This window comes from Meriones unguiculatus, chromosome 17 (genome assembly GCF_030254825.1).
Source record: "Meriones unguiculatus strain TT.TT164.6M chromosome 17, Bangor_MerUng_6.1, whole genome shotgun sequence".
NCBI classification, from domain to species: domain Eukaryota; kingdom Metazoa; phylum Chordata; class Mammalia; order Rodentia; family Muridae; genus Meriones; species Meriones unguiculatus.
Genome location: NC_083364.1, coordinates 37038445 through 37065873, shown reverse-complemented (window position 1 = coordinate 37065873; position 27429 = coordinate 37038445). Strand labels below are relative to the sequence as shown.

The 27429-nt window shown below is 41.0% G+C and overlaps 1 protein-coding gene across 8 annotated transcripts in view; it reads right to left on the bottom strand.

Moving 5' to 3' along the window:
* Positions 1-559: 559 nt before the first annotated feature.
* Znf148 (zinc finger protein 148) overlaps positions 560-27429 on the bottom strand; it is a 111969-nt gene continuing 85099 nt past the window's right edge. For all 8 annotated transcript variants that reach the window (XM_021651533.2, XM_060370270.1, XM_060370269.1 and 5 more), the window contains 3 exons: positions 26543-26626; positions 9050-9168; positions 560-8802 (listed from right to left, as the gene is read on the bottom strand). In XM_021651533.2, coding sequence (XP_021507208.1) covers positions 7204-8802; positions 9050-9168; positions 26543-26626 — 1802 coding nt within the window. In that variant the 3' untranslated portion in view covers positions 560-7203. The remainder of the gene's footprint in view (positions 8803-9049; positions 9169-26542; positions 26627-27429) is intronic.

The following is a 27429-nucleotide window of genomic DNA, read 5'->3' as shown; positions in this document are numbered from 1 at the left end:
GCTGAATGTAGGCTGAAGGTCCTATGCTCCAGCCAGTGAAGACCCAAGTCAACAGGGAACACAAGCCCTGTTCCAGAGAATGCTCTCCCTTGGCTCCCTTCCTTACAAGGCAGGAGCATCCACTTCAGCTTTAAGGACAGGAGACGTTAGGAACATTACAACTTTAGAAGCTCGTCTGTGTGAGTAAATAGGCAAAGGCTCAAATGTTCTCCATCTTACAAGTCAAGGCTGTTTTAAAACTTGCATTTTCCCAGGCACTTGAAAATGTTCTTATTTACAGTGTCACAGTTTTTTCATCCCAGTCCTTACACGTAGACACGTCTATATCTGCCTAAGTCTACGGAGGGGAACGAACCCACAAGAATTATGAGACCCTCATTTTCAATTTATTTCACTTTTGCCTCCAGGAAGTAGATGCTGTTTGTCCTAATACCCATCAGGTTCAGCAAAGCGGGGGAACCGAATGCCCAGGAAGTGTAGTCAGTCTATCCAGGCACTATCAGAAAAATCATTCTGTGAGCGATAAATTGTCAAGTAAGACTCAGCAACAACACATTAATTCAAGTGACTTCAATTTTATTTTTTCATCCAATCTTCAGAAGGTGGGAGTAGTGTCAGGTAGAGCATCTCCCCAGCCCTCTCCCCACCAAGCCAAATCACCCAAGACCTGGGATGTAGAAAATGAATAGTAGATCGTCGGTGGTACCAGTACGCAGTTGGTTACAGCACCATGCTAATAAGCCAGGGTCTGAGCACTGACTTCTGCAAGGGCCAATTAGTTGACACTTGTCCCAAGGACCTAGGCAGCATTCTTAACTGCAGACTGCTTTTTCTTTTTCACAATGCATCCCACTGTCAGAAGACAAGGTCCTGGCAAGGTGGTTGGTGAATGAAAACAGGTCTATCTATACTAATTGGGGGAGGGGGAGAGAGAGAATCCCATGTATGCTACTGATGAAAGGTTAATGGAATCTTATCTGTAAAGGAAATGCCACACATATTCTTAGCTCTATGCTCAACATGGTTCAAGTCTGAAATAGTTAATGACAGTTAACAGTCGGCTTGATCTTAGAACTAGTAACATTCCACAGCAATCTACAGTAAAGGCCCTGATCCTGTCCCTCAACCCATGGAACTACCAATTCCACATGGACATTCTTTCCTCTATACCTATGTACCACATTTTTTTTTTTTTTTTGCATATTTACCATTAGTTATTTGGTTCAAAGTACTGTGAAAAATTCAGCTAGAAAATTATTCATAAAACTTGTATTCTGTATTTTATTTTCAAACAGCCAAGTGTCCACATTTAAAATGCAGAATTTGCAAATAGAAGTTAATCTAATAATTCAATGTAAAATAAAGTAAAACAACTTCTTTTAGTATCACAATACATAAAATGGTAGTATAAACTCCCAAGAGGCGAGGTGAACTCTATGACGATAGTGCCGAAAGCTATGACCTCATTAGACCTTGTAATGTCAGTTCATGTCCCGTGACCAGGCAGGAAACAAGCTGCCCGTCTTCAAACGGCTCAGCAATTCACTCATGGTGTAATGTGGGGTCAAGCGAGAAGGTTTGTTTCTTTTAAACAATGATAATAAAAAAATCTTCCAACAAAAAAATCCTCCCAATTGTTTAAAAACAATTATACATGGAGGATAACTATATTTTAAAATATCTTGGCTAAACTTCAATCATTAGGCTGCTGAGTGCAGTGTAAAAGTTTGTATTTAAAAATATCACAAATATAGTCTTTAACAGTGAAAATTTCAATGTGGTTAAGTTTCACTGTGAAGCGATTTCACCTGAGTAGACTTTGAAATCTAGTGCTTATATTCAGGGGAAGGGAAGGAAAGCCCCAGTTTGTGTCTAATACTGAGTTTGCAGCGGATTCTCCCACTGACCCCGTAGGGGTGCAGGAACCGTCTGCTGTGGCCTGCCCAAGACAAGACGGCCCCTTCCCCAATGAATTTACTCGGGTATCTTAGGAATTCTCAGTATCCATCAAACATTTCCATGTAGCTACCCATTCAAGCATACAACCCAATTCAGTCAGTTCTATACAACAGCCTCTATATTATATACATGTTTAATTAGCATTAGGAAATAGAAAATAAAAATTTACAGTGATTGAGAGGGGGTCAGAGAAAGGACAGGGAAGTAATACTGTATAACCAGAATATCCTATCAGCCTACCACTTTCAATGATGACAAGGTTTTCTTTTATTGGCTGGAGTACAAAGAAGGCATAGGGATTCCAGGAAAATAACACTATGTCTCAGAAAATTCAACGTGCTCAACCATCAGGATTTCCATCACACATTTAATTTCTTCTGTACAATTTTTATAAACGTGGTTTTCTTTTCAAAGTCACCAGATTTCCAGGTGAAGCCCAGCACTACAGTGTGCCCTTGAAGCAATGAGGTTAACCTGCTTTATTTGGGTACCAAGGTCCCTTCCAGACAGCATTAAAATAAAGACACGTAAGACTAGACAGATAAAATCCAGTATAATTCAAACCCGACAATGAAAAATTTCCCCCATATTGTTGCAAAATTCTTTCTACTGAAATGCTCTGCTACAATAAAAAGCATACATTACATAGAAAAGGTACCAGTGTACTAAAAAGTGACAGGAGTGGACTAGCAAATCCTTCAAAGCACGTTATATAAATGACTAGCATTAAAAACGTTTTCCCTATAAAATGTAGGTCATAATCATTTATAAATTGGCGGCTTCGTTGCTAAAGCGGTGACGGGTGTTCAGAGAGCTGCTCTGTACAGTACAGTATCTACTCACTTCAAGCATTAAGTCTGTCTTTCTTTGTACTGAAGTTGAGTAAATTCATCTGGTCAGCTGAGAAATCAAGCTTGAAAAATAAGTATCTAAAAACCAAAGTAGAAAGTTTAGAATCATTGAAATGTAGCTATGAAATATGAAGAAATTTATCTACTTCACAATTGAACTGAAGCTACCTCAACACTTAACGGGTTTGAATCTAGAACAGAAACACATAGTAAAACCCAAAGCAAACCACAAAGTTAGGTAGCGGTACAGAAGCAGGAAAAACAAAACCAAACCAAAAAAACCCCACATCCCTTCCTTCAGTGTGATGGACACTACGTTCTGCCGTCTTCCTCCATCTTTGCACAAGAGTGGTAAGGCCATTCAATGCTTAGTGAGAGAGAGCACAGACGAAGCCAAAACTAGCCTGTCTCCCCTGCAACGTCAATTATGCTGTGTAAACAGTGTTACGTTCCAACAGGAGGAACAATGGAATTTGCTTATAAAAACTGATTAAAGATAATCATTATTAAATGAACTAAGGATAACGAATAACTCTGAAATGTTTCTCTAGAACGTTCCTGATGCTACTTGTAAAGTTAGCACTGCTATGTGTTATTGCTTACATACAGTACATCACACGCCCTCTAACATAAAGCGGTCCTGTGACTGGTTTGTACATATTTACAGAGTCTTAAAAACAAGCTGTAAAAACATTACATACTTTCAGACAATACAAATTAGCACATTGGTACTCACTTCAAACAAATGGAATGCATAACATTAATAAACACCATAAAGGAAGACTCACATCAAGTCCTTGATTGTCAAGACACGTTTATATATAAACTCTAACTGTGCAGAATCAAAGGTTCAATCATAGGTAGGTACATCCTTACTCGATGAACCCTATTTACAGCATGGTATTGCATAAAAAAATAAAATAATGTTTACAGGGTTTTACTTTTTTTTTTTTTTTTTTATCCATTGGATTAAAGGAAGCAACAAACACAACACGAAATGTTTGTCCGCTTTAGTTTGTTTCCTACCAACGTTTAGGTGGAAAAAAGGAAACACACGGCTTTTATTTGCAGAATATAGCAAAAAACAACTGGAAAATTATTTCCCTGAAATAAAGCGATTTGAAACGAAAAAGGTTTAAATTAAATTGCAGACTCAAATAGATTCTCACTGATTTTAATAGTGCTTCTTCAAGTAACTACACTGAAAAGATGAGCTCTAGTTTAAAGGTTCTAGGGAGCGCGGTATGCAGTGTGCCTACTCCAAGGCTCCCGGCTTTTTTTTTTTTTTATTAATTTTTTTTTTTTAAACAGCCCTTTAAAAACCCAAATAAAATCAAAGAAGTGGCAAAAGATCTAACCTCGCTGGCACTTTGCAAGTATCCCTCATCTGTGGGAATTGAAAGTTTGCCCTGAGCACAAGGCCTCTTCTACCTCTCAAGAGATAAAATGACCCATTGCTGGCACCCTGAGTCAGAGCTAAGATGGTGGATTCCTACCTGACTAGGTAGCACATGCGCACTGTAGATCCAAAAAACAAAACAAAACAAAACAAAAAACTGTAGGAGCCACTTAGCTATTCCAAACCCAATAAACTACATGTGCAGTAAAAACTGAAGTTCAAAAAGCAACAATGATTTCAGATGCTGGACAGCTCCTGCCCTGGTCTAGCCAGAGGTCTCCCAAGCCCAGACTGGAAGGACCTGTGAGAAAAAGCAGAACAGGCTCATGGTGAGCAAAAGCTGACAGGTGTTAGGAGCTACTCTTCGACAAGAATTTGCTCACTGAGAGAAATGACAAGTGTGAACTAACAGGGTCCTATCTCCTATTCTCCAGGGATCCGTCCAAAGCAGCACACAAGGCCACTTCCTCTCTCTAATGGTCAGGCAGGGAAACCCAGACTGTTGAGATGCTTCTCGTAGGATGAAGATACAAGCTGAGTCTGGCAGGCATCCAGAACTTCACAGTAAGTGATGACTCTACGTTAACTGGTAAGTCAGTAAGTTATGCTGGCTGTTGGTTATCTCAAATGTGTATAACCTGGTAGAAAAGTCTGCCATTGTGTGGATTTAAAGAAATGTGTTTAAGACAGGAATGCGACACCTGAAATTCTGTTTACAGAACTTCTGTTTTCAAAGGCTTTTCTTCCTAAGCTTACCTGAAAGCTCAGCAACCATCACATTCTTAAAACTGTGCTGGTGATGTTAAAAGACAGACCCTTACACTGTACAAGAAATGTATCAAGTTCACAGCGGAACCACATTGTCTTTTTAATCAGGCTCAACTTAGGAGAGAAATGTCTGCTCTTATCAAAAGCACTATGAGAGAAACACAAGCACCCATCTAGGGGGCGTACGGTCCCATCACACCTCATCTGATGAAGCGTTCCTGTGGTTATGGGATGCGCCACAGACACACGTCAGTCTTCAGATCAATAATGGCAGAACTTAAGATTTTTACTTCAAAGAAGTCTAAAAGTCCTTGAAGATCTGACAGCAAAGCTGTCAAATGGGAAAACTATGATTTCAAGCAAAGTTCATAACAAAGTGTAGAGAAAACCACATTAAACATAACTTATATTCCTTGTCATAAAAACACCAACATATTAAAAAATAAATGAGTGTAAGTGAAGGATCCTGGGGGGAGGATATTTCTTTGCTCCCTTCTTTATGAGAACAGTCTTGGAATAACATTAAATAAAAGAAAAATAATTTAAATGGGTAACACACTCAACACGGAAACAAAGCAAGCAGATCTACAGGGTCATCAGCAAAGTCAAAATGGAGTTAACAGCAGCTTCACCTCCCAAGGGTACAAGTTTTAGATTACCACTGCTGCACTGTGATAAAGATGGCAGAGATTTAAAGTACAAAACCGAAAAAGGTGGGGCAAACAAAAGAGAGTAGAGCCAATGTAACTAATGTTAGTCTCCAAAAATTAAAACTGTCCAATGTGTAACTCAAACCATCATTCTTCATAAAAGTGTATAGATAGATAGATAGATATAAAAGCAGTATTTATTGTACCATGCTGTATTATTTTTAAGACAAAGTATACATATATAAAAAGAACATTCGTGGTATAAGGATAAAGTCTGTAGTTTATTTAGATTTTGAAATTGAACAAAAAAAAAAAAAATTCCGATCACTCATCTAGCTGAAAAGCAAATTGCAGTTACTGGAATCAGTAAGCACTTCCGCTTTGTAAAACTGTCATGAGCAGTATTCACTTAAAAGTAACTTAAGTAAGCAATTAAAATGCCCTTTTCTTTAGTTTCTTGGGATACTGTTTAATTATCCAATCTACCAAGAGTCCATAAAGAGAAGAATTAAACCAGGTTTTACAGTCCAAGGATATCCCAACTTCCTTTTATTGCCAAAAAGCAAAATTGTCAATTACGAGATGATTATGACACAACCATATCAAACCTAAAAAATCTATTTTTTAACTTTGAGAAATCAAAAATACCAGCTTAATTCTAAGTGCTCTATGCCAACTGAAGTGTGTAAAGTAAAATACATTTCAGCTTTAAAACGTGGAATATACAATTCGTGTAAGCATTATTTTTTGGGAATGTAATCTACAGAATATTTCTTTTTTACTAAAACTTCAAACCTTGATACTTGCACATGAAAAATCATAAAAAATATCTAAGTATACCTGTACAAAGGAACTGACACCAATATGCATACTTCCATAGAGAAGTGAATGCTTCAACAGTTGTGTGTTTTGGTAAAAGTTTTGAAAGTATGCATACTTTAAAAGTAATTAGGCTTTTAAATAGTGGAGTCTTAGACTATCAGATTTTTATTACTTTTTTCTTCAAAAAAAAAAAAACCACATGTCAATATAATGCAAAATGAAAATCAAGGGTATATGGCATTATCATTTTTAAAAGGTGTTTTCTTTTATTACCCCCATAGGACAAACTACTTATTTAAGCCATACTCTCTTGACATTGAAACTCTAAGTTCACTGTCTGTGGCGCAGCCTCGGATTCCCTGCTGAAGTGCAATACTATGCTGAAAAACTTAGAAACAGTATGAGGAAGTTTCACACAATTACTACTCTCCTAAGAATGTACAATGTTATCAGTTAGGAAACAATTGTGCGAAAGTCTTTTTTCCTTTTATCTTGGTGTGGGTGAATAGCAAGTTTCTGATCTAAAACAGGTAATGCATTGCTTCTCTAACGGTGACAACACGTAAGGCAGTTCAAGGAATGCGGACTAACCAAACGAAATGCAGTTATTGGATTATCTTGCTATTCTTATCAGCTTGCTATGAACGCATTGCTCTCAGATCTGTACAGCACTCCATTTTACACAGAGTAACCCCACTCTTGATTAATCTGTTCTAAAGTGCCAGTATTATTTACACTTTTTTTTTTTTTTTTTTTAGCCAAAAGTCTGGCCAGCTGTGGCATCTGGTGAAGACGTCATCCCAGCTCTATTATCATTTACATTCACCAAGGGAAATTCTGAAAATTCAGCACTTGTCCCTGGCCCCCGAAGGTTCACCTGTCCATTGGCAGTGCTAAATTGAGTTGCTATTCCAGCTCTGGATCCATGATATGGAGCACGGAAGGGCTGTTCAAAGGAGCTCATTTGGTAAGCCTGGTGGACAGGCTGTGCCTCAGCTTTCTTCTGAGAAGTCACTTGATCCAGAAAGTCTGCTGTGGGTGTGGCAGAGGCGTGGTTTGTCTCATCACCTGAAAAGGGAAATGGGTGCTGTGAGTCACCGACTATCAGTCCAAAGTGGGATTTATCTGGAGTTGTTCTTAGTGGAGAATTCATTCCTGATCGAAAGCTATTGATGGGCATGGCTGCATAGACTTGCTTGTCTATGGAAGAGAATGCTGGCGGATTTGGAAGGGTCTGGTTATCAGTCACAAAGTTAAGGCTCGGGCTATTCAAATAGGCATCGTTTTGGCTAGTTCTGTCCAAAGCCTGCTGCAGAAACTTGGAGTATTCCTGCAACATGTTAGCTTTATCTGATGAGGATGCTTGGGAGCTTGATCCAACATTCTCTGACTGGGTGACTTCGGGCACATCGGAAGAATTGATTGATATGCTAGAAGTCACTTCAGTATCTGCAACACTGAAGGAAATCTCATGCTGTCCATTAGCTTTGTGGGAGTAATGGTCCAGCAGAGTCTGCAGGACCTCATCTGGAATAACGCTTTTGTCATGGTTGCTCTTAATCTCCACGTTCAGTGCCTGGGAATCCAGGATGGACGCTGTGGTGCTCTCATCAATGACACTGGCCACAGCTGCTTGTGTCACAGAAGGCTGAGAAGCTATGGTGCCCACGTTTAGCGCGTACTCCCTGCTGTTGTTACTTGCGGCTTGAAGATACCGCTTCTTCTTCAGAAACTGCATGGCATCGTCGTAGTTGGTGCTGCTGTGCACAGGTTTGCTGGGCCCCTCCTGCAAGGTATCCACCTGATCGATGTCAGCGCTGCCCTCTGAGTCCAGTAATGCCTGCTTATCCACAAGCTCAAAGGCATACTTTGAGACCTTGCTGTCTTCGTACGTGGACAGGGGTGAAATGGTTTGATTTTGCTCCAGGGGCTGTTTCAGACTTCTCTTACTATTGATTTTTTTGAGAACCAACTTGGGTGGGTGTATCTCTCCAGATGCGTCCTCCAGGTGGGACCCTCCAACTGAAGCGTGTGGCATTTCAACAGCATACTCTGCGACCATGTACTCATCTTTTACTTTAGTGCTGGAGGAGTAGAGAGGCAGGTAATCGTTTTTGTCCTTCTTCATCTCAGATTTGTCCAATGCACTCTCTTTGTCCATTCCAGATGATTTCTTCTCAGTTTTTTGCCTTTTCTTTTTTGGCAGTGAATTATCTTTTGGTGATGTAGAGAAGCCAGAATCCTCCTCTGATGTCAGAAGGCCACCTTTGATGGCACATCTGTTTAGTTTTTTGTCGTGATTTTCATGGCACATACGTTTATGTTTCAATACACGATCTGTTCTGGAAAAATACTGTTGAAATCAGAGGTTGGAAGTGGTTTTTTTGTTGTTGTTTTTATGATTTTTTTTGTCAACAAGGAAGAGAAGAAAAGAAACAAGATAATTAATAACAATATAAGTAACTCCAAGCCTATTCACTGATCAAGCTTCTATTATAAATCTAGCCCGAGTTTAAAATCTCGAACGGGTCTAGCACTGTGTGGCCTGACTTGCAGTCTCGTACCGCAGTTACGGTAGGAGAAGAAACTGCCCTACTTACCTGTAAGCAGTATTCACACTGGTAAGGCTTCTCTCCGCTGTGAGTTCTCTTGTGCCTTTCCATATGATATTTCTGTATGAATCTCATACCACATTCATCACAGCGGAATGGTTTTTCACCTGGTACATGATTTAAAAAATTTAAAACAAAACACTGTAAAATCATGGACTGCTTTGACAAAAGAAATTCTGAACATAAACAGCTTTTAATAGTCATAATAATTTGCCCCAAGGTCTTCCATATGCTAAAGGTTGAAAGCAGGCACAGTAAAAAGACTGCCATTGACGCCATCTAACACAATTTTTGGGTACAGATTTTGAAAAATAACATAACCACACCTGGAGATTTCATTCATTCATTCATCACATGCCGCCCACACCACAGCACGCTCACAACAGTCAGAAGACAACCTGTGGAAACTGGTTCTCTTCTTTACCAGCATCTCAGATTTGAACTTTCCGGCTCTTAATCTTGACAGCAAGTATCAACAGGGGTAGAGCTATTTTATTCTTAGGCGTTTTGTTTTTTTTTTAAATTGCATTTACTTTTTTGTGTATCAGAGGTAATGAATGTGTGGAGGTGAGAGGACAATTTGAGGGAATCAGTTTTTATAATAATATCTGATAATAAACTCATCAGATATAATGTGGTATCTTCACAATGTTGAAAATCAAGTGTAGAATTCTGTACACAGGGAACTATACATCAAAAGTATGGATAGAGTAAAAATCTATTCAGATGAACAGAAACCAAGTATATTTATTATCAGTGGTCCCACAATGTAAAAACTATAAACATTTACTTGGATGGAAGAAAATTAATTCCTATGAAAACAAGAGAATGAGGCCAGCAGCGTGGCTCAGCAGTGCAAGCTCTTGCAGTGCAGCCCTGATGGTCTGAGCTCCATCCCTAGAACCTGTGTAAAGTAGCCAGATGTGGTGGCATGCATTTCTACCGTGAGACAGGAGGTGGAGATAGGAGATGTGCCCGGTTTATGGGCCTGCAGGCCTGCAGTACACAGCACAGCAGGGGAAGCAGGGAAGACCCTGACTTAACGCAGTGGAAAAGAGCAACAATTTTCTAAAGTTGTTCTTTGACCTCCACCTGCACAGTGTGGTATAAATGTTCACCTTATACACATACATCATACACACAATAATGGAAAAAAAGAAAACACGAAAAGGCAGGAAAAGAAGAATGGCAGAGATATTAAATATGTGGCTGAGGATAAGCAAGTATCCTGTGGAATGACAATGCCTTACATTATCTTTAGCATTGAAGTGGAGAGTAACTGCAAAAGAGAAAAGTCAAGTCAATAGAACTGATATTCTAAGCCCCTAGTGCTGTCATGAAAGGTGGTAGTAATTTGCATTGTAATTTGTATGAGCATTTATTTTCACATAGCCACTACAAGATAGTAAAACAAAGCCTGGTGGTCCACTCCTTTAATCCCAGAGAGGTGGATCTGTGTGAGTTTGAGGCCAGCCTTGTCTACATAGCAAGTTCCAGGACAGCCAGAGCTACATAAACCCCGTCTCAAAAAACAAAACAAAATGGAAAGAGAGAAAGAAAGAATGAGAGAGAGAGAGAAAAGAATAGTAAAGCAAGTTACAGTCACTATAATCAAACAGACAAAAAATTGCTAAGAGATATAGTTTGAGTGCTTGGGACCCAAAATGTTTAAAATTGAAATGGTTTAGATTTTGTGGTACTTCCTTTTGCATAAGATAGCTTAGGATTGGACCCAAGTAAAACATGAAATTCATTTCGGTGACACACATAGCCTAAAGATAATGTGTTAAGAAGTTTTAAATTTACCGACAGTGTAGGGTAGCATACCATAGCAGGTTAAGTGTGGAGTTGCTTCTTGTTTTATTTTGGCACTCAGAAAGTTTTGGATTTTGGAGTATTTCTGATTTCAAAATTCTGGGTTAGAGGCGCTCAGCCTATGCCTAATTTACCCCAAAAGCAGTAGTGAGGAACAAAAGGAACAGAAGCCAGATGCTCAAATAGCAAACGAATAGTGTGTAACTGTTTGATCAGAAATAGTTGAGAAAGTATCCTAAATGTAAATAGCCTAAATACTCAGAATAGAGTCAGACTATACAAAAAGAGAGCCCTGTGATCAAGAGCTATATTTGATATGCAAGGGTAAGAGGGAACATGGAATAATAGAAAAACATACATTGTAAACACTTGTGGCCACAGCAAGTCCAACCAAAGAGGAGGCTTCAGGCAGCAAACGTTGAAATGAAGGAGAACATGTTGCAGGGATAACAAGGTTTGGTGACACCGGAAGACTGAAAGTTTGTAAGTGTGCATATGGTACAAGAAACACAGAAAGGAAAGTCTAAAGTTTATTCTCAGGCTACCGTGATCCATCTCTATCAATCAGATTTTTTTTTTTTAATCAGCTGCTCAAGACTGGAAGTATGGCCCAAGGATCTGAGCTGCTCAGTGTTTTGACACTGAGATATGTAATGTGTCATCCTCAAATTTATTGGGCCACATCCATAGCAGTCCGGGGATGTGTGCAGACAGGTCTGTGGTTTGGACATGTCAAAGACCACCAAAACTGATGGCACACACATTCTTTTCAAGTGTATGGTAACCATTTGTCAGAAAAAAAAAAAAAAAAAAAGACACATCTGCCATGAGCCAGGACTTGCACACTGTCAGTATTAGTCCACAGCCAGGGCTACAGCTGTGTATATCACTACAGATCTAGTTCAAGCATTACAAAGACAGGAAAACATTGCCACTTTGTTTTCAAAACCTGAAAATGCAGGCCAGGACAGGGGTCGGAATGTAAACGCGCTTGCCACTAAGCCTGCTCACCTGAGTTGGCTCTCTGAAACCACAGAGTGGAAATAGAGAACTGACTTCCACAAGGTGTCCACACACGGCCTGTGTGGAGGTCAGAAATCAACTTGCAGGAGTCAGTTAACTCCTTTAACATGCGGGCCCCAGGGATTAAACCTAGGATCGCTGAAACTCGCCCTTGATGATGCAGCCTTGCCAGGCCACGGAGGAAGATGATCCAAGCAGTCCGATGAGACTTAGCAAGCTATGGGCAGATGGCAATAGTGGAGACTCCCCTTTCAGTAGACTAGGGGAAGGGGATGAGAAGAAGAGGGAGGAAGAGTGGGACGGGGGAGTTGAGGAAGGGGGCTTCAACCATGATATATAAATAAACTGTGAAGAAAAGAATTAAAAAAGACATTTTTAACAACAGTATATGTGTAGGAAGAAGATGACTTCATGTCCCTATGACCTGTAGTGCTTGTTTTGTTTTGCTTTTAGCTATTTGATAGATCAGTGCAGAGAAGAGATGGATGTTCATGTGACTGAACTTCGAGCATGGCTCTGGCCTATTAACATGAAAGCCCGGGCTGGTGGTTTTTACCAGGTCAAGACAAGGGCTGCCACTGGCCTGGCACTGGGCTGGTTGACTGGCTGCTAGAGGTCTTGGGATATTCTGCCAAGTGCTCAGAGGAATGCAGCACTCAGGCCATGACTGTGAGTTGGACTTCCCAAAGAAGAATGAGGCCCCTCTACCAGGCCGGGGTAGCACCTTGCAGACACGAGGTGTTGGATCCAGCACTTTGCCCTCCAACAAGTGTTCCTAACCATCGAGCCATCTCTCTAAACCCTGTATGCAATTTTTATGGTTGGACACAACTCTAAATGTGTTTCCACAAGTGCTTATATTCATAAAATGGAAAGCAACAAAAAGGAACAAATTACCAATTCATCAAAAACTCTCCAATTTACTGTACTGAGAAGTCAAGTTTAAGACCAAACATCAGGGCTTGAGAGATGGCTCAGCGGTTAAGAGCACTGGAGACTCTTCTAGAGGACCCGGGTTCAATTCCCAGCATCCAGTTCCCAACTGTCTACCTCCTGTGCTAGACACACATGCAGTCAAAACAACAGTGTAAATAAAATAAATTATTAAAAAAAAAAAAAAGCTTAAAAAAAAAAAAAAAGACCAAACATCATATAGCTTCACTTAAATATTCTGGAAGAAGCAACACGAGAGACAGAAAATATACCACTGCCTATCAAATGGGACGGAAGAATTTTGAACAGAACTTCTCCATCAACATAGAGTATGTTTACAAAGAGATATGTGCTTTTCAAAAGAGTTGGACAATTCATACTAAAAGTGGCAATGTAGTTTGCTCTGTAAATCTTGTTAAGTATGAGCTCAATACACTTCTCCTCCCAAAATTAAAAAAGGTCTGCATTGGCTGGGCATGACGTCGTACACCTTTAGTCCCAGGCAGAGGCAGGAGCATCTCTCTGAGTTGGAGGCCAGTCTAGTCTAAAAGTGAATTCTAGGACAGCCAGGGTTACACAGAGTAACTGTGTCTCAAAAACAAACAAAAACCAAATGAATGAATGATAAAAAGGTATTTTTCTATCTATACCTATACAAATCACTGAAAATCCTCAGATGTCTTGTAAAATTAAATAAATCTTCCCAACCACTGCTTCCCAATCATTCCATTACTAAATGCCAACTGTGGCCAGTGAATCTAGGTGCTTTCACTACATTCATTCTGGAAACCTTTACTACCTTTACCTACGACTGTCATTCAAAGGAAGGTTATGAGCTCCTCTCCTGCCAAAAGAATTCCAACACATGGATGACCACCTGCAGTGCTAGGAATTTACCTCAATGTCTGAGTAATCCAATCTTCTCCATTATACAGTAAGCAGCAACCAACCAAAAGTGAGATGGGAGGCGGAAATACTGCTGGATTATAGAAAGGAGAAAGTCTGAAAACTCATTTGGGGAAAAAAGCTGATATGCCTTTTCTTTAAAAGAACCATATATAGCTAGGCTTGGTGACGCACACCTTAATCTCAGCACAGGACACAGGCAAATAACTGTTGAGCTTGGGGTCAGCCTGGTAACATAGTGAGTTCCATGACAAGCAGAACTAGATATTGAGACCTAGTCTCAAAAACAAAAAAACACCAAACAAACAAATAAAAAAACAAAAAAATATTGGCTGGAGAGATGGCTCAGAGGTTAAAAACACTGGCTTCTCTTCCAGAGGTCCTGAGTTCAATTCCCAGCAACCACATGGTGGCTCACAACCACCTGTAATGAGATCTGGTGCCCTCTGCTGGCATAGAGGTGTACATGCAGACAGAACATTGGATACATAATAAATCATCTTAAAATAAAACTTTCGATGAGTTTTTTAGAAAAGCACATTATAAATAAGGCTCTGAAGGGTCATTCAATCTCTGTCCCACCTATTCAGCTCTGCTGCATGCTATGTAGTGAAGATGTAGACACAAGCTCTGCTCACTATAGTAAGAGATGGTGACACGGCCCAATGTCTCAACTACAGACCCACTCCAGATGAGTGAACTACAGAAACCATTCACAGCCGGTATTCAGAACCCACTGTTAAATGACCCCGATTCAGAGGGCCAGTAAGAGCGCTGAGTGGGCAAAGATGCTTGTTGCCAAGCCTGACAGCCTGCATCTGATACTCATGATGGAGAAGACCGACCCAAGAAAGTTGTCCTGTCTTCTGCCCATGAGCTGTAGCAAGCATATACCATTTTTGCCCTCCTACAAAATAAATAAAAACCTAAGTAAAAAATACCAATAAAATAAGCTAATTTTGCATAGCCTTTTTATCCCAATAGTCAAATGAACAAAAATACTCAATTATATTTAACTAAAATAAAGTTCAGTCAAATAAGTACTACACGAAAGAGGTGGAGGTGGTTGGGGGAGGGACTAAGAATACAGCTCTTGGCAGGGAAATGCTTGCCTAGGAGATACAGGGTCTGAGTTCAACCACTGTAATCAAGCCACACAAAATAAAGTCTTACAAAGACAGGACAATGGTTGGAGCTGGAGAGATGGCTCAGTGGTTAAGAGCACTGTCTGTACTTCCAGAGGACCCGGGTTCATCCACAGCATGTACATGTAGGCTCACAACCACCTACACCTCCACTCCCAGGAAATCTGATGCCCTCTTCTGTCAGCATGCCTGCAAGTGGTGAAAATACACATGCAGGCAAAACACCAACATACATAAAAAACTAAAATAATTAAGGACAATAGACATGGTTATAAGCAAAGGAGCTGCTATGATAAAGGACAGAATTTATAGTAAGTAAAGATGAAGATTTTGCGGGAAATGATGAAAGGGGGTCCTGTCACAGTTAGGCTCAGCTGTTAACACATTAGAAAGAGGGAACTGCTCTATCCGATTGGCCTGTGGTACACTTTCTTGATTGCTAGTTGACACAGAAGGACGCAGCCCACTGTGGGTGGTGCCACACCTGGGCAGGTGAGCGCCTTGAAAAAGGCAGCTGTGCAGCCAAGGGAAGCAGGCAGAAAACAGCCTTCCTGCAGCCTTCCTACTGCCAGGAGCCTCCCTCAGTCAGAGCACTATGACCTATAAGATAAACCTTGTCTCCTCAAGCTGCTTTTAGTCAAAGTGTTTAACCCTAGAAACAGAAAAGCAAACTGGAACACAGACTGGCATTAGACAGTAGGGTACTGCTGTGAAGGACCTGACCGTGTTGTTTCATGGGATGATGTGGAAGCACCTGCAACTGAGATAGAAAAGTCACTGAGCGCTCTGGGCTGTTCTGTGTGAGCTCACAAGAATGCCTGAAAGGCAAACAAAGGAGGCTTGCATTTTCAAGTTTTAGGAGGAAGCAAAGGCTATCAGGCCATTTGTGTTGGATTCTGAATAAGGAATCAGATTTCTCATCAGTTGGGGCTGAGGAACCAGAAGGGTGCAGCACCACTGGAGTGAAACCTGTGCTTCCCCAGGACAATGGATGCTGGTTAGCAGGAGCTGATGAATCAGCTGTAACTAAGAGACCAGCATCACTCAAGCAAAATCTTCTGGGAAGTATTTCTCAGGGCAGAATACAGAAGCTGTGGGCCACACCGGACCAAAGCAGAGTTTCACATGCAGTAGTGGTTCTGGTGACAAGAAAGCCACAGTGCTGAAGGGGCCATGGAGAAGCTCGAGTCTGGCATCATGTGGCATGGCCAAAAGAAAAACCAAGGAGGCCATTGGTGAAGGTGTAACCTCAGCTGCTTTTGAGATCCCTGGATACTGGAGACGCCAGAACCATGGGCCAACCAACTACAACAGCAGCAGAAGTAGAGAACTGCCCTTAGCCTACCTAAAATGCTGAGGGTGGCAGAGCCGGAGAGGTGGGACCACTCAACCCTCTGGAGACCAGAAGATGAGGAGTAAGTCCCAGACACCAGACACTAACTATGTACATCATTGGATTTTGGGTTTGCCTTGATCTGAATTCACTTGTGCCCCAGTTCCTCCCTCCTGAGATAAGAAAATATACCAATTATTTTAGAGGTTTTTTTTTTCTTTAATTTTTAAAAGAGATCTCTGCTTGTAACTCATTGGAATTTTTTAAAGACTGTGGGACTTTTACAGGTGTTTTGTATTAGCTGGACATGGTGACACACGCCTGTAATCCTAGCACCCAGGGAGGCAGAGGCAGACAGATGTCTGTGTGTTCAAGGCCAGCCTTGGACTACAAAGTGATTCCAAGAGAGCCAAGGCTATACAGAGAAAGCCTGTCTTGGGGGGGGGGGGAAAGTAATAGTACGATATTAATATGAGATCTTGAGAAGAAAAAAAAAGGTTCTAGTGTAAAGAGAGGTTTGCGTGGAATGCCAGTTAGCTTCATTTCTCAACATGCAAACCTGAGGCAAGGGAACATCAACTGAGGAACTGTTTCTATCAGATGGGCTTGCAGTCATGTCTGTGGGTCATCTTATTAATTGCTAATTTATGTAGACGGCCCAGTCCTCTGTGGCTGGTGTCCCCCCTTCACCCCTGGACAGGTAAGCACAAACTGCAAAATAGAGGTAAATGAGGAAGCCGGGGTGAGTAAGCCAGTAAGCAACATTTTTCCTCAATGGTCTCTGCTTCAGTTCCTGCCTTGGCTTCCACAGATGGTAAACTGTAATTTGTACACTGAAACAAGCCCCTTTCTTTACCCAAACTGCTTTTGGTCAGCATTTTATCACAGCAACAAAAAGTAAGTCAGAAAAGAGGTAGAAACCACTGAATTGTAGGTTCTAGTAGAAGAAAGGGACTCTTAAAATCCAAGTACTAACAGTGTGAGAAAACATGGCAGGACATAGTGCCAGGAACTGGAAATCACAGACACCGGAGTTGAGTAACCAATACTGTAAGGAGAGACCATGAGAGCAATCGAGCAGCAACAGGGGCCAGGTGAAGTGGCACACACCTCCAATACCCAACATTTGTAAGGCAGAAATGGGTGGATCTGGTTGAGTTCAAAGCCAGCCTGGTCTACATAGTTTCAGCCCGCTGGAGGTACAGGGTCTCAATAGAATGGATGGGTGGGTGGGTGGATGACAGGAACCTCAACGAAGCAGATGCCTAAGAACTGAGAGAGTAAGGGGAAAACTGAGATAGCACATTTTTTCCTATAAAGACTAGACATTAGACTTGGTATTCCAAGAAGTAATCAAAGATACTCTATGTATACAAATATAAAAAGATAACCCCTTATGAAGTTTTAATTAATAAAGTCCAAACTAAAAGTGAAAAAAAAAATGGAATTTTCTTTTGTGGTGAAAAGCAATAGAAAGCTCAGTGAAAAGTTAGTGTTCTTTTTCCTCTTAAAAGGCAATAGTGTCCCCTTAAAGGCCATTTTTCAATGTCAATGCCAATAATCAGTGCAATTTTTAGCCAGGCAATGGTAGCATAGAACTTTAATCCCCACACTTGGAAGGCAGAGGCAGGCAGATCTCTGAGTTTGAGAGCAGCTAGCATATACAAACAAAAGCAAAAGCAAGCAAGTAAACAAACAAACAAAAAACACTGTGATTTTTATGTTTTTTTCTTTATCTTTGAATCTATCTTATCACTAAGTAGTGGTATCAATCCATGAAAACATCTGATTTATCAACTGAAAGGAATTTGTAACATTCTAGTACATTTCTGATATCTGGATTTTAATACTTACTATATTATGTATTATTAACTTCCAATAAGACTGGGTGAAGTTGTTCATTTGATGTATTCAGAAACATGGACACTTGGTTTGGAACCCTGTCCAGAAGCTAAGGGAGCTGTGGTCTGAGCTCAGAATGCAGTCATGGCTTATCTGGGTGGAAGGGAGGTTCTGGGACTGTTCCCATAACCGTTTGGCAGTGGGTAAGGCTGTACTTTGGGACCCAACAGCAGCTGCCACTGAAGTAATTTTGCCACAAGAGCCGTTTTCCCCTGTAACACTAAGTTGAATACATTAAGAAACATCTTCAATCTTCAGCAAAAGCTAATTTCTAAAACCATGCTGCGATGTTCAGTAATAACAACTTAGAATGGTTTATTTCATTCAGAAAAACATGTCTTTTGACTACACACTCAGAAACTCCCCATAAAGGCCAGAGATTTGGCTCAGTGGTAAAGGTACTTTCTGTCAAGGCTGAGGTCCTGAGTTCAATTCCTAGAATACATATGGTAGAAGAGAATTGACTCCTGAGGGTTGCCCACTAAACTGCCGTGGTATACACACACATTCATAAAGAAAGAAAGGCTTTTTTAAAGTCCCATTAAAACTTTAGGAAGATAATGTAGCCAGTCCTGATGAAACCTGATAGACTAGGGTCAGATGGAAGGAGAGGAGGACCTCCCCTACCAGCTGACTGGGGGAGGGCATGGGAGAAGAGGGAGAGAGGGTGGAATGGGGAGGGAACAAAGGAGGGGGCCACAGCTAAGATATAAAATGAATAAATTGAAATAAATAAAAAAATAATTAAACAGTAATTAATATAAAAAATAAATTAATTAAAAACATTTACACTTTATCACTCCTAAAACATCAAAGCAGTAAAAGTCAGGCTTACAGCCAGTGGTGGCCAAATCACTAGAGAAGAGATCTCACTGCTGACTCCACACTTCAATGATGCACAATGTCTCCAAAGCTCCACAAGGCAGCACCCACACAGCACAATGAAAGCCTGACTTTAAATGGCTCTATTGCCTAACTTTTCTAATAGTCCACCAAATGCTTTTTTTTTTTATTCCCCCTGCTCAATGCAGATATTTTCCTCACCATCAGTTCTAACAAAACTTGACAGATTCACTTCAGGTTAGACCAAAATGTTTCCTCAAGAGAAAAGAGCCTTCATGAGATTTACCTCAATATGGCACTGGCTCATTTACAGTCTGGGACTGGATCTGAGATATTCTTGCTGATGTTCGAGAGAGGCTGACTCTTCAGTCACTGTAGAGTCAGCACTGAGTTCTTGAGGAAACCCCACCAGCAATACTGACAGCTTTAAGAACTGGTCTTTGCCTCCAGGTTCTGATAAACAGCTCCTAAAATCCTTTCATTTTCCTGACTGACTGGAATTATTCAGCATCTTTTGTCCCAATATTTGGTCTTTGACCCTGATTCCTGCCAGAGTGCCTAAACTCCCTGCGTCGTGCTCATGATGGATGGTGTGAATGCCTTCGGCTTGGGAAGCTGAGCCCTTCAATCCCTGGGGATTTCAGGCCAGAGAAGCCTCTTCTGTTTCACTGTGTTGACACTTGGTGGGACCCTAAGACAGCTTCAAGGTGAAGCTGTTCATAAAAAGATCAGGCCTAGATTAGCTTTCAATTCTCAGTACACTCTCCCCAACCTCAAGGAAACCGATACCTTCCTCCATGCATGCCCTGGCATGCATTACACTCAAGAGTGCTTCTAGTGGTCAACACATCCATGTTCAAGGAGGTAGTGTACTCCAACTCTGGATCCTTCCAGATTCACCCCGCATCTGGCTGTTCATCCATAGCATTTGCAGCAAAGTGGTAAATACAAGGAAAGGGTTTTTCTGAGTTCTGTGAATTATAAAACTGAAGCAGGGGTCATGGAAACCCTCAACTTACAACTGGTCAAAAGTACAGATGAAAGGACTTAAAACTGCATCATAAAGAAAAGAGATTTTGTTCAGACCCTTGTGGGACTGGATTTTAGCTCAAGTACTGTCCAAGCTGTATACACTTACAGGGTACAAATGGTGTCCTAGGAGGTAGAAAACTGGTTGTCGGAGAATGGGGGTGGAGAACCCCTTTTCTTTGTAATGCTATGTACTGACCTGGGATCATACCTATGCTAGACAAACACTGTACCACTACTGAGCACCCCAGCCTCACAGCACACATTTGGTGTGTGAGGCATCTGTAGGTAGAGACAGATTGTAGTAACTGGTACCATTTACTGACTTACCAAGGAAAACCATAAAATCTTTTTCTTTTTGTTCAACTGTTTGTTTTTTCGAAACAGGGTTTCTCTGTGTAGCCCTGGCTATCCTAAAACTCACAGAGATCCACCTGCCTCTGCCTCCTGAATGCTGAGCTTAAAGGAGTGTGCCACTGCCACCACCTGGTACCTTTTGCTTTCTTCGTTGTTAGCGCTGGGGACCAAGGTCTGGCCTTGCTTTCTGTTAACGCTCAATGCTGGATTCTATCTGAAAAATCAGTTTCAAAAAAGTAATCCTGCTGTCACAGTGTAGGTCGGGGGTTTGGAAATCACTGTCCTCGTATACTGACATTTCAATTCCTTTGGATTAAACTGTTATTAAAATTCACCTATATTTATTCTTCCTTTGAAATGTCTTATCCATTTCATTTACCTATGAGCAAGAAAGACTTTAGGTCAAAGAGGAATGAAAGTTAAATTTTCTACAAAAATGAGACTTTAATATTTAACTCCATAATTTCCGTAATTTTTCCAGTGTTTTATAACACTCACAGAAGAAATCTGATACTCATTAACTGACATGAAAATTAGCCAACATAATCTTTATCAATCAATCTTTCTTACCGTCCCGTTTTTCCTCTACCCACCCACCCCCGCCCCTGCTTAGTCAGAGTGACTGTTTACATCCTCTCCATCCTGCCTGCCTCCATCCACTCCATCCTGGATACAATCTGCTCCACAGACTTCATTTTAGGCAAGCACACCCAATTACCCACAAGCTAGAGGCCAGATGCAGGACTGCCAGTGTTCTTGAATGAACAAAAATTAAAAGCCTAACAATATGTCAGAAGCAAAAGTTGCCAATTCAAATTTTCCTTTGAGCTGCTGTACCCTTTCAACAGCAACTGGTTGACAGCATGAACTCAGATGAGCTGGCTGGTGTCATTAACCAGCTTCATACACTAGAGCAAATTGCTAACATTGTTTTAAAACTTAAGTTTCCTTTTTTGTAAAACAGGAATATTCTCTGCCACCCAGGATCGCTCTAAGGATGAGGTGAGATGATGTCTCCAGTACAGTACTGTGGGGCTGGTGGGTTTACTTTCCTATACCTTTAGAACCAGGTATGCCAGTACATGTTTGTGAGACCAGAATTCTACAGATGAAGGCAGGGCGAGCAGGGTCGTCCTGTGTTACATGGTGACTCGGAGGCCTGCCTAGGTTGCATAAGACCCTTTGCAGTAGGGTGCAGCCTGCTGTAGGTTGGGTGGGGGAGCACGCTGCTAGGTGTTAGAAGAAGGGTGTTTATGTGCGGTACAGGCAGGTAAGAGCCTCAGCCTGGAGGAATGTGTGCATAGCCCAGGCTAAGTGACGTCCAGGTTGCTAGGATACTACCTATGCTTGCCTGCCTTACCCATTTCTCCCGAGCACTGGTGGTTTGTTGTTGTTTGTTTTTGTTATGGGGTATCACACAGCCCAGCTACTTAACAGGGTTGTTAAAGTATCACAGTTAAGAGAAGATGAACATGTTTTCCAATATTTCTTAATATTTTTATTTTGTTTTGTTTGTGACACAGGATCACCACAGACTGGCGCTGAACTCACGGTATAGTTAAGGGTTGTTCTGAACTCCTGCTTCTGACTCCACCACCCAAGTGTTGGCATTAGAAGTGTATCATCATATTCACTTACTACATTTATAAAGAACCCCAAATTATTTTCATTTTAAGCTATATTTATTTGTTTGTTTTTTTGTTTGTTTTTTTGTTTGGAAGTGGGTCACATCTACCACACTGTACGTGTGGGTCAGAGGACAACTTGTGGGAATCAGATTTCTTCCCACTACGCACATCCCAGGGATGAAACTCAAGCTGTGAGACTTGGCAGAAAACGCCTCAACCCACTCATGCCACCTCACTAGGCCCCTGAAAGAAATTTTTAGGGGATAAGAAAACCCAGGCGATATAATTCCCAATAATTCGGTTAAAATTTTATTTTAAATAGAAATGGCTTTGTGCAATTTTTACTGAAATAAAAAAACTGACACCACTATAAAAAGCAACCACAAAGTGAATAAAGTGTAATTAATAAAAAAAAATTTTAAAAAGCAACCACAGTTTAGTATTAGAAGATATATTAGTGCTTACTAAAGACATTAAATATTAAACATTTAAAAATTTAAAAATTGTCACTTAAGATTCTTACTCCTCAACGCCTCCTTCACTACCATAGAATGACTGACACTGTCTTAGAGAAAACCACAACTGGTCACATTTTTCCATCTTATCCTTCATATCCTTCTTAAAAATGCAAAGAAAAGGTGCTACAGAGCAAAGCCCCTGCTCAAACCTACCCGAAATAATGACGATTTTGTGGAATAAAATACCTAAGTAGCACTTCTGAATTACTGTCTTCATCCTCAGGACCTCACCTTCTTGCTCCCACCCCCAAAACATATGCAAAGTAAAGGGCCCGTGATATTCCTAGAGACGTACATCTCTCAGAAATGCCTAAAACAGCAGTCCCAAGGATACTCAGATCATGACAGTTTCCAGGGCTTTAGTCTAAAAGGACAAGAATGTCTAGGGTCAGCTTCTAGAGGACCAAGTCTTTCCCTTCTAATAGTGCTGAACAGACAAGCCCAAGATCAGGAACAGGCTTAAGTGATTACCAGTCCAGGGCAAGTTAAAATGTCTGAAATATAAAAATATACTTTTTGCTTTTAAGAGTACCAGAAAAATATCATATTGTTTGCCAATCAACCAAGCCAGTAATGATTTTTATTCATGTTAAAAATGAAACAGAGAATGGGCTGGGCAGTGAGGGAACCGGAGGATACAATGTAATGTGGTCTACCAGGATGCAAAAGGTTGTTAAGAAGATGGAGCCTGTACAACCTGATGGTTCATCTCACTACACAGTCTCATGTCAGCTGACCTTGGTAACTCATCTTGTTCAACAACTGGAAAGTAGATAAGCACATGGCATAGTTATCTTTTGCCAACCTAATACAAACCTAAACACGACTGGTAGGAGAGACTCTCACTTGAGGAACTGCCTCCATTTGATTGGCCTGTGGGGACGTTCTTGATTGACGACTGACAGTGGAGGGTCTAGCCTATTCTGGGCAGTGCCATCTTTGGGCAGGTAGGTGTACGCTGTATAAGAAAAGCAGCTGAACAAGGCAGAGGAAACAAGCCAGTAAACATCACTCCTTCCTGATCTCTGCATCAGTTCCCGACTCCAGGCTCCTGCTTTGCATTACTTCTCTGACTTCCCTGAATGATGGCCTATAACCTGTAAAGTTAAACTTCTTCCTCCACAAGTTGCTTTCGATTGTGGCATTTACCACAGCTAACAGAAAGCAAGGCAGAACAGCAGAGCAAAAAAAAAAAACACTTCACATGTATTCCAAAATAGTAATTTGACTTCAAAACAAAAATATTTTCCTGTCTTTAAAAACATTCTACAAAAGAAACCAAATACTAAGAAGGAAAATTGGCTCTCCTTTTATTGGTTTCTGATAGGAAATATGATGGGGGAATAGCAAAGGGAAGGCAATGGAAGAAAGGGCAATGTTTCTTCAAAAAAGACTTCTGGAGCTGTAGTGATGGCTCATGGGGGAAGGGCTTGCAGTGCAAGCCCAATGACCTGAGTTCAGATTATCCAAACCCATGCAAAAAGCAGTAGTGCACCCCACCTTTCTGTGGCGAGATGAAGGGTAGAAATAATAGCCTGGAATATTAAGCAAAAGGGTAGAAACAAGACCTTGCCTGAAAACACTGTGGAAGGCAAGAGGCAACTGTTCCCTAACCCCTAGGTATGTACTGTGGCACACGTACTGTGGTACACGTACACGTACACACACACACACACACACACACACACACACACACACAAGAGAGTAAGAGAGAGGGAAGAAAGAAGGAGAGAACAAGAGAAGGAAAGAGGAGTTTTCCTTGAGAAGGAATCTTAGTGACTTTAACTTGCTGTGATTCCTCTGGAGCTGTGTGTTCTTCTAAGCTGTTTTTTGTAACATGAGAACTCTGGCCTTTGCTTCCCACCTTTCAGATGTTACTAAACACACAGAGAGGCTAAGCCATCACTGGCTTAGAGACAGGAAGAAGAGTTCAAAGAGCCAAAAGCTGTATTTCTTTTTATTTCCTGTTTCATTTTCCTCAGTGATTGCATCTTGGTCTCTAGATTAACAAAGCCTTGAGCTGGAGTCTGAGCAACAGGGTCTACTAACTTGTAGAAAGTTAAGGACGCTCTCAGCTTCTCTCTGCTTCCCACTACATCCTAATGGATGAAATGGGGACAGTAATACTTCCTGCCTTTCGAAATTAACATGAGGACTAAATGACAGTACCTGATACTTAACAAATTCTCAATAAACTACTCATCACAGTCTACTTAAATCCCAAATGCCTAGCACTAAGTGTGACTTAGTTTTAGAATGGCCTGGGAGAGCCTCAGTGCGGAACTATCTAGATCAGGTTGGTGAATGAGCGTGTCTGTGGAGATTTTCTTAATTACATAGCTGTGATAAGAGCTGGCTCCCTGGTTCTCTCCTGGAGGACAGAGCGCACTGGACAGTGTGCCTGCGTTCATCTGCCTTGAGCTGCTGGTGACAGGCTGCAGCCCAGAACAGGGAGCTACAACAAATGCTTTCCCTATATTGTTCTGTCAGGAATGGAACTAGAACAGAGCTGTTACAAGACTGTGACCAGGGCTAACTGTCCACTACAATAAACATGTCAGAGTGAAGAAAGGATGAGCATTGTGTCTCATTTTTCTCAGATCATATTCACTCACAGAGATTTTTAACTTAGCCTCATGCTGTTTTTCTGGGGTTTCCCTGAGTAACTCTCAAGAAACACACTTTATTGCATCATACTTATTTTTATGTCGCTTATCTCCAAAACAAAGAAAACAGAAGACCCTTCCCACAGTTTCTGTGTACTCACAGTACCTGAAAGACATCGGAGGATCATTTAAGTTTTTTGTTAAATGAATAAATCATCAAAATCTAATAAACACATGAAAATACTTAACTACTTTCACCTTTTATCTGACATTTTTACTGACACCTCAATTTGACTATGAAGTCACGTAAGAGCCACGCAATTTTTACTCCACCGCGTATATTAAAGTGATGTTTACTTAGCGGTGCACAGAAGAGTGTTTTACAGAGCAGAAATATCCAGCCAGGCGTGGCGGCGCATGCTGATAATACCAGCACCCAGGAGGCTGAGGCATAAGGACAGATTTGAGTTTCAGGCCATCTTAGCTACAGAGGAAGACCCTGTCTCAAATAAAACCAAACATGCAGACAGACATGCTACACAGCTGGCAGTGTGTGGCAGTGGAAGTAGAACGGCCACTTTCACATTTCTTCTAACGGCAACAAAGATGCACGGAAGCTTTTGAGAAAAAAGGCTATTTCTATTGGACAGAGTACCCAAGGATCCCATTTCACAAATTCTGCATGTACTACAAGACTACATCTAAATAACATCAGGGCAGGTACTTCACTGAGCAGTAATAAAGAAAAATATAAAAACTTAATATTATTTTTACTGTTAATGTATTATCATCATCATTCTCAATTCTAATAAAATATAAAACCCAAAGCTCTACAGACTTACTCACACACGCTCAAATGCATGCAGGCACGCACACGCGCACCCACACACACCCAAATGGTCAAAAATCAATTTCAAAGAAACATCTTTTTACAATGCTTAGGGATATCAAAGAGAAAAGTGAAGAATCTACCAAATCAAAGTCACTTAAAAAACTTGGTCTTACATTTATTAAAAATATAAAATAGATACTTGCTTTAAAATGATACTAAAATGGATGGGGACACTGGCAGTTGCCTCTCTCTTGACACACATGCCTTAAAAGGGAGAGGCGTGAGGGTGTACCACTCCAGTGTTCCCAACAATCCAACAGTGCACGAGCTAATTAGCTTGAGTGACCATCTTACTTAGCTTAACAAACAGCTATTTCAGGAAAGTTTTGCCTTTATGACTTAAAATACATAATTCAGGTTATTATGGAGCTATTTCAATGTAATTTATTGTGATGAGACATTAAAGCCTGGGAGTAGTAACAGCAATTCCCTGGGCCGGACGATCTTAGGCAACAACCATGGCGGGGAACGGGGGGGGGGGTGCCTTCTTAGACACCTTCCCTCCCTCCTGACAGTGATGACAGTGAGCTCAGGGAGGACGCGGCACTCACCAGTATGGATCTTCTCGTGTCTCTGAAGCAGGTACTTCTGTATGAAACGCATGTCACATTGACTACATTGAAACGGTTTTTCGCCTTAAAATAATTTGACATCCATACATTAGTTAATGAATAAAGCAACACTTTAACCACTTCTGAGGCTATATAAGTCTTAGAAGCCCAAATTTTGGAAAATTCTAAAACACCATGATTTTTAAAAACATTTTTCATTAACAGCTCTACTTTCCCTCAAAAATTTTCTCTAGGATTTAAAATTTTACATTTTCATAATCATACAAAAATAAAACTTGATTTACATCCTTCTAATAAAAAAGAAAACAGAAGATACACAAGTTAAGAAAGCACTCTCCAGACTACTGGCGTGGGCTTTAAATATCTCCTCTTCTTTATCTGAAGGCATGTCCATCTGGTTCTCTGGCTAACCATCCCTCTTTGCCCTTCTACCTATTTTCTTCAGAGACCAGAACTATATACACACCCTTGAAAGAAAGCCCTGTCCTTTGAAACATTCCCTCTCTGCTGCAGAACGCTGTGGGTCTGTTCCCCAGGAAGCTATGCTTCAGTGCTGCTTCGCTCCTGACACCTCCTCTCTTCCTCCCACCACACCATATGGGGCAGTCTCAGGGCTCAACCCAGGGCTTCCCCACCCACTGCTGCCAGGCATTACAGAGATGGCCTCCTGTTTGGTCCGCAGTTCCCAGTCACCTTCTATCTTCTGAGGGCCTCCTTGACCCTCTCCTCTTCGGTTTCTGGCCATCACTGCACTTTTCTAGTTCATCAAATCTCCCTCGTTCTTCCTTCTAACCTTCACCCACCAATCATCTAACACTTCTAGCTTGCTTTTCTAAAGGTGTGGGATCAGTCTTTAGCTCTCTTTC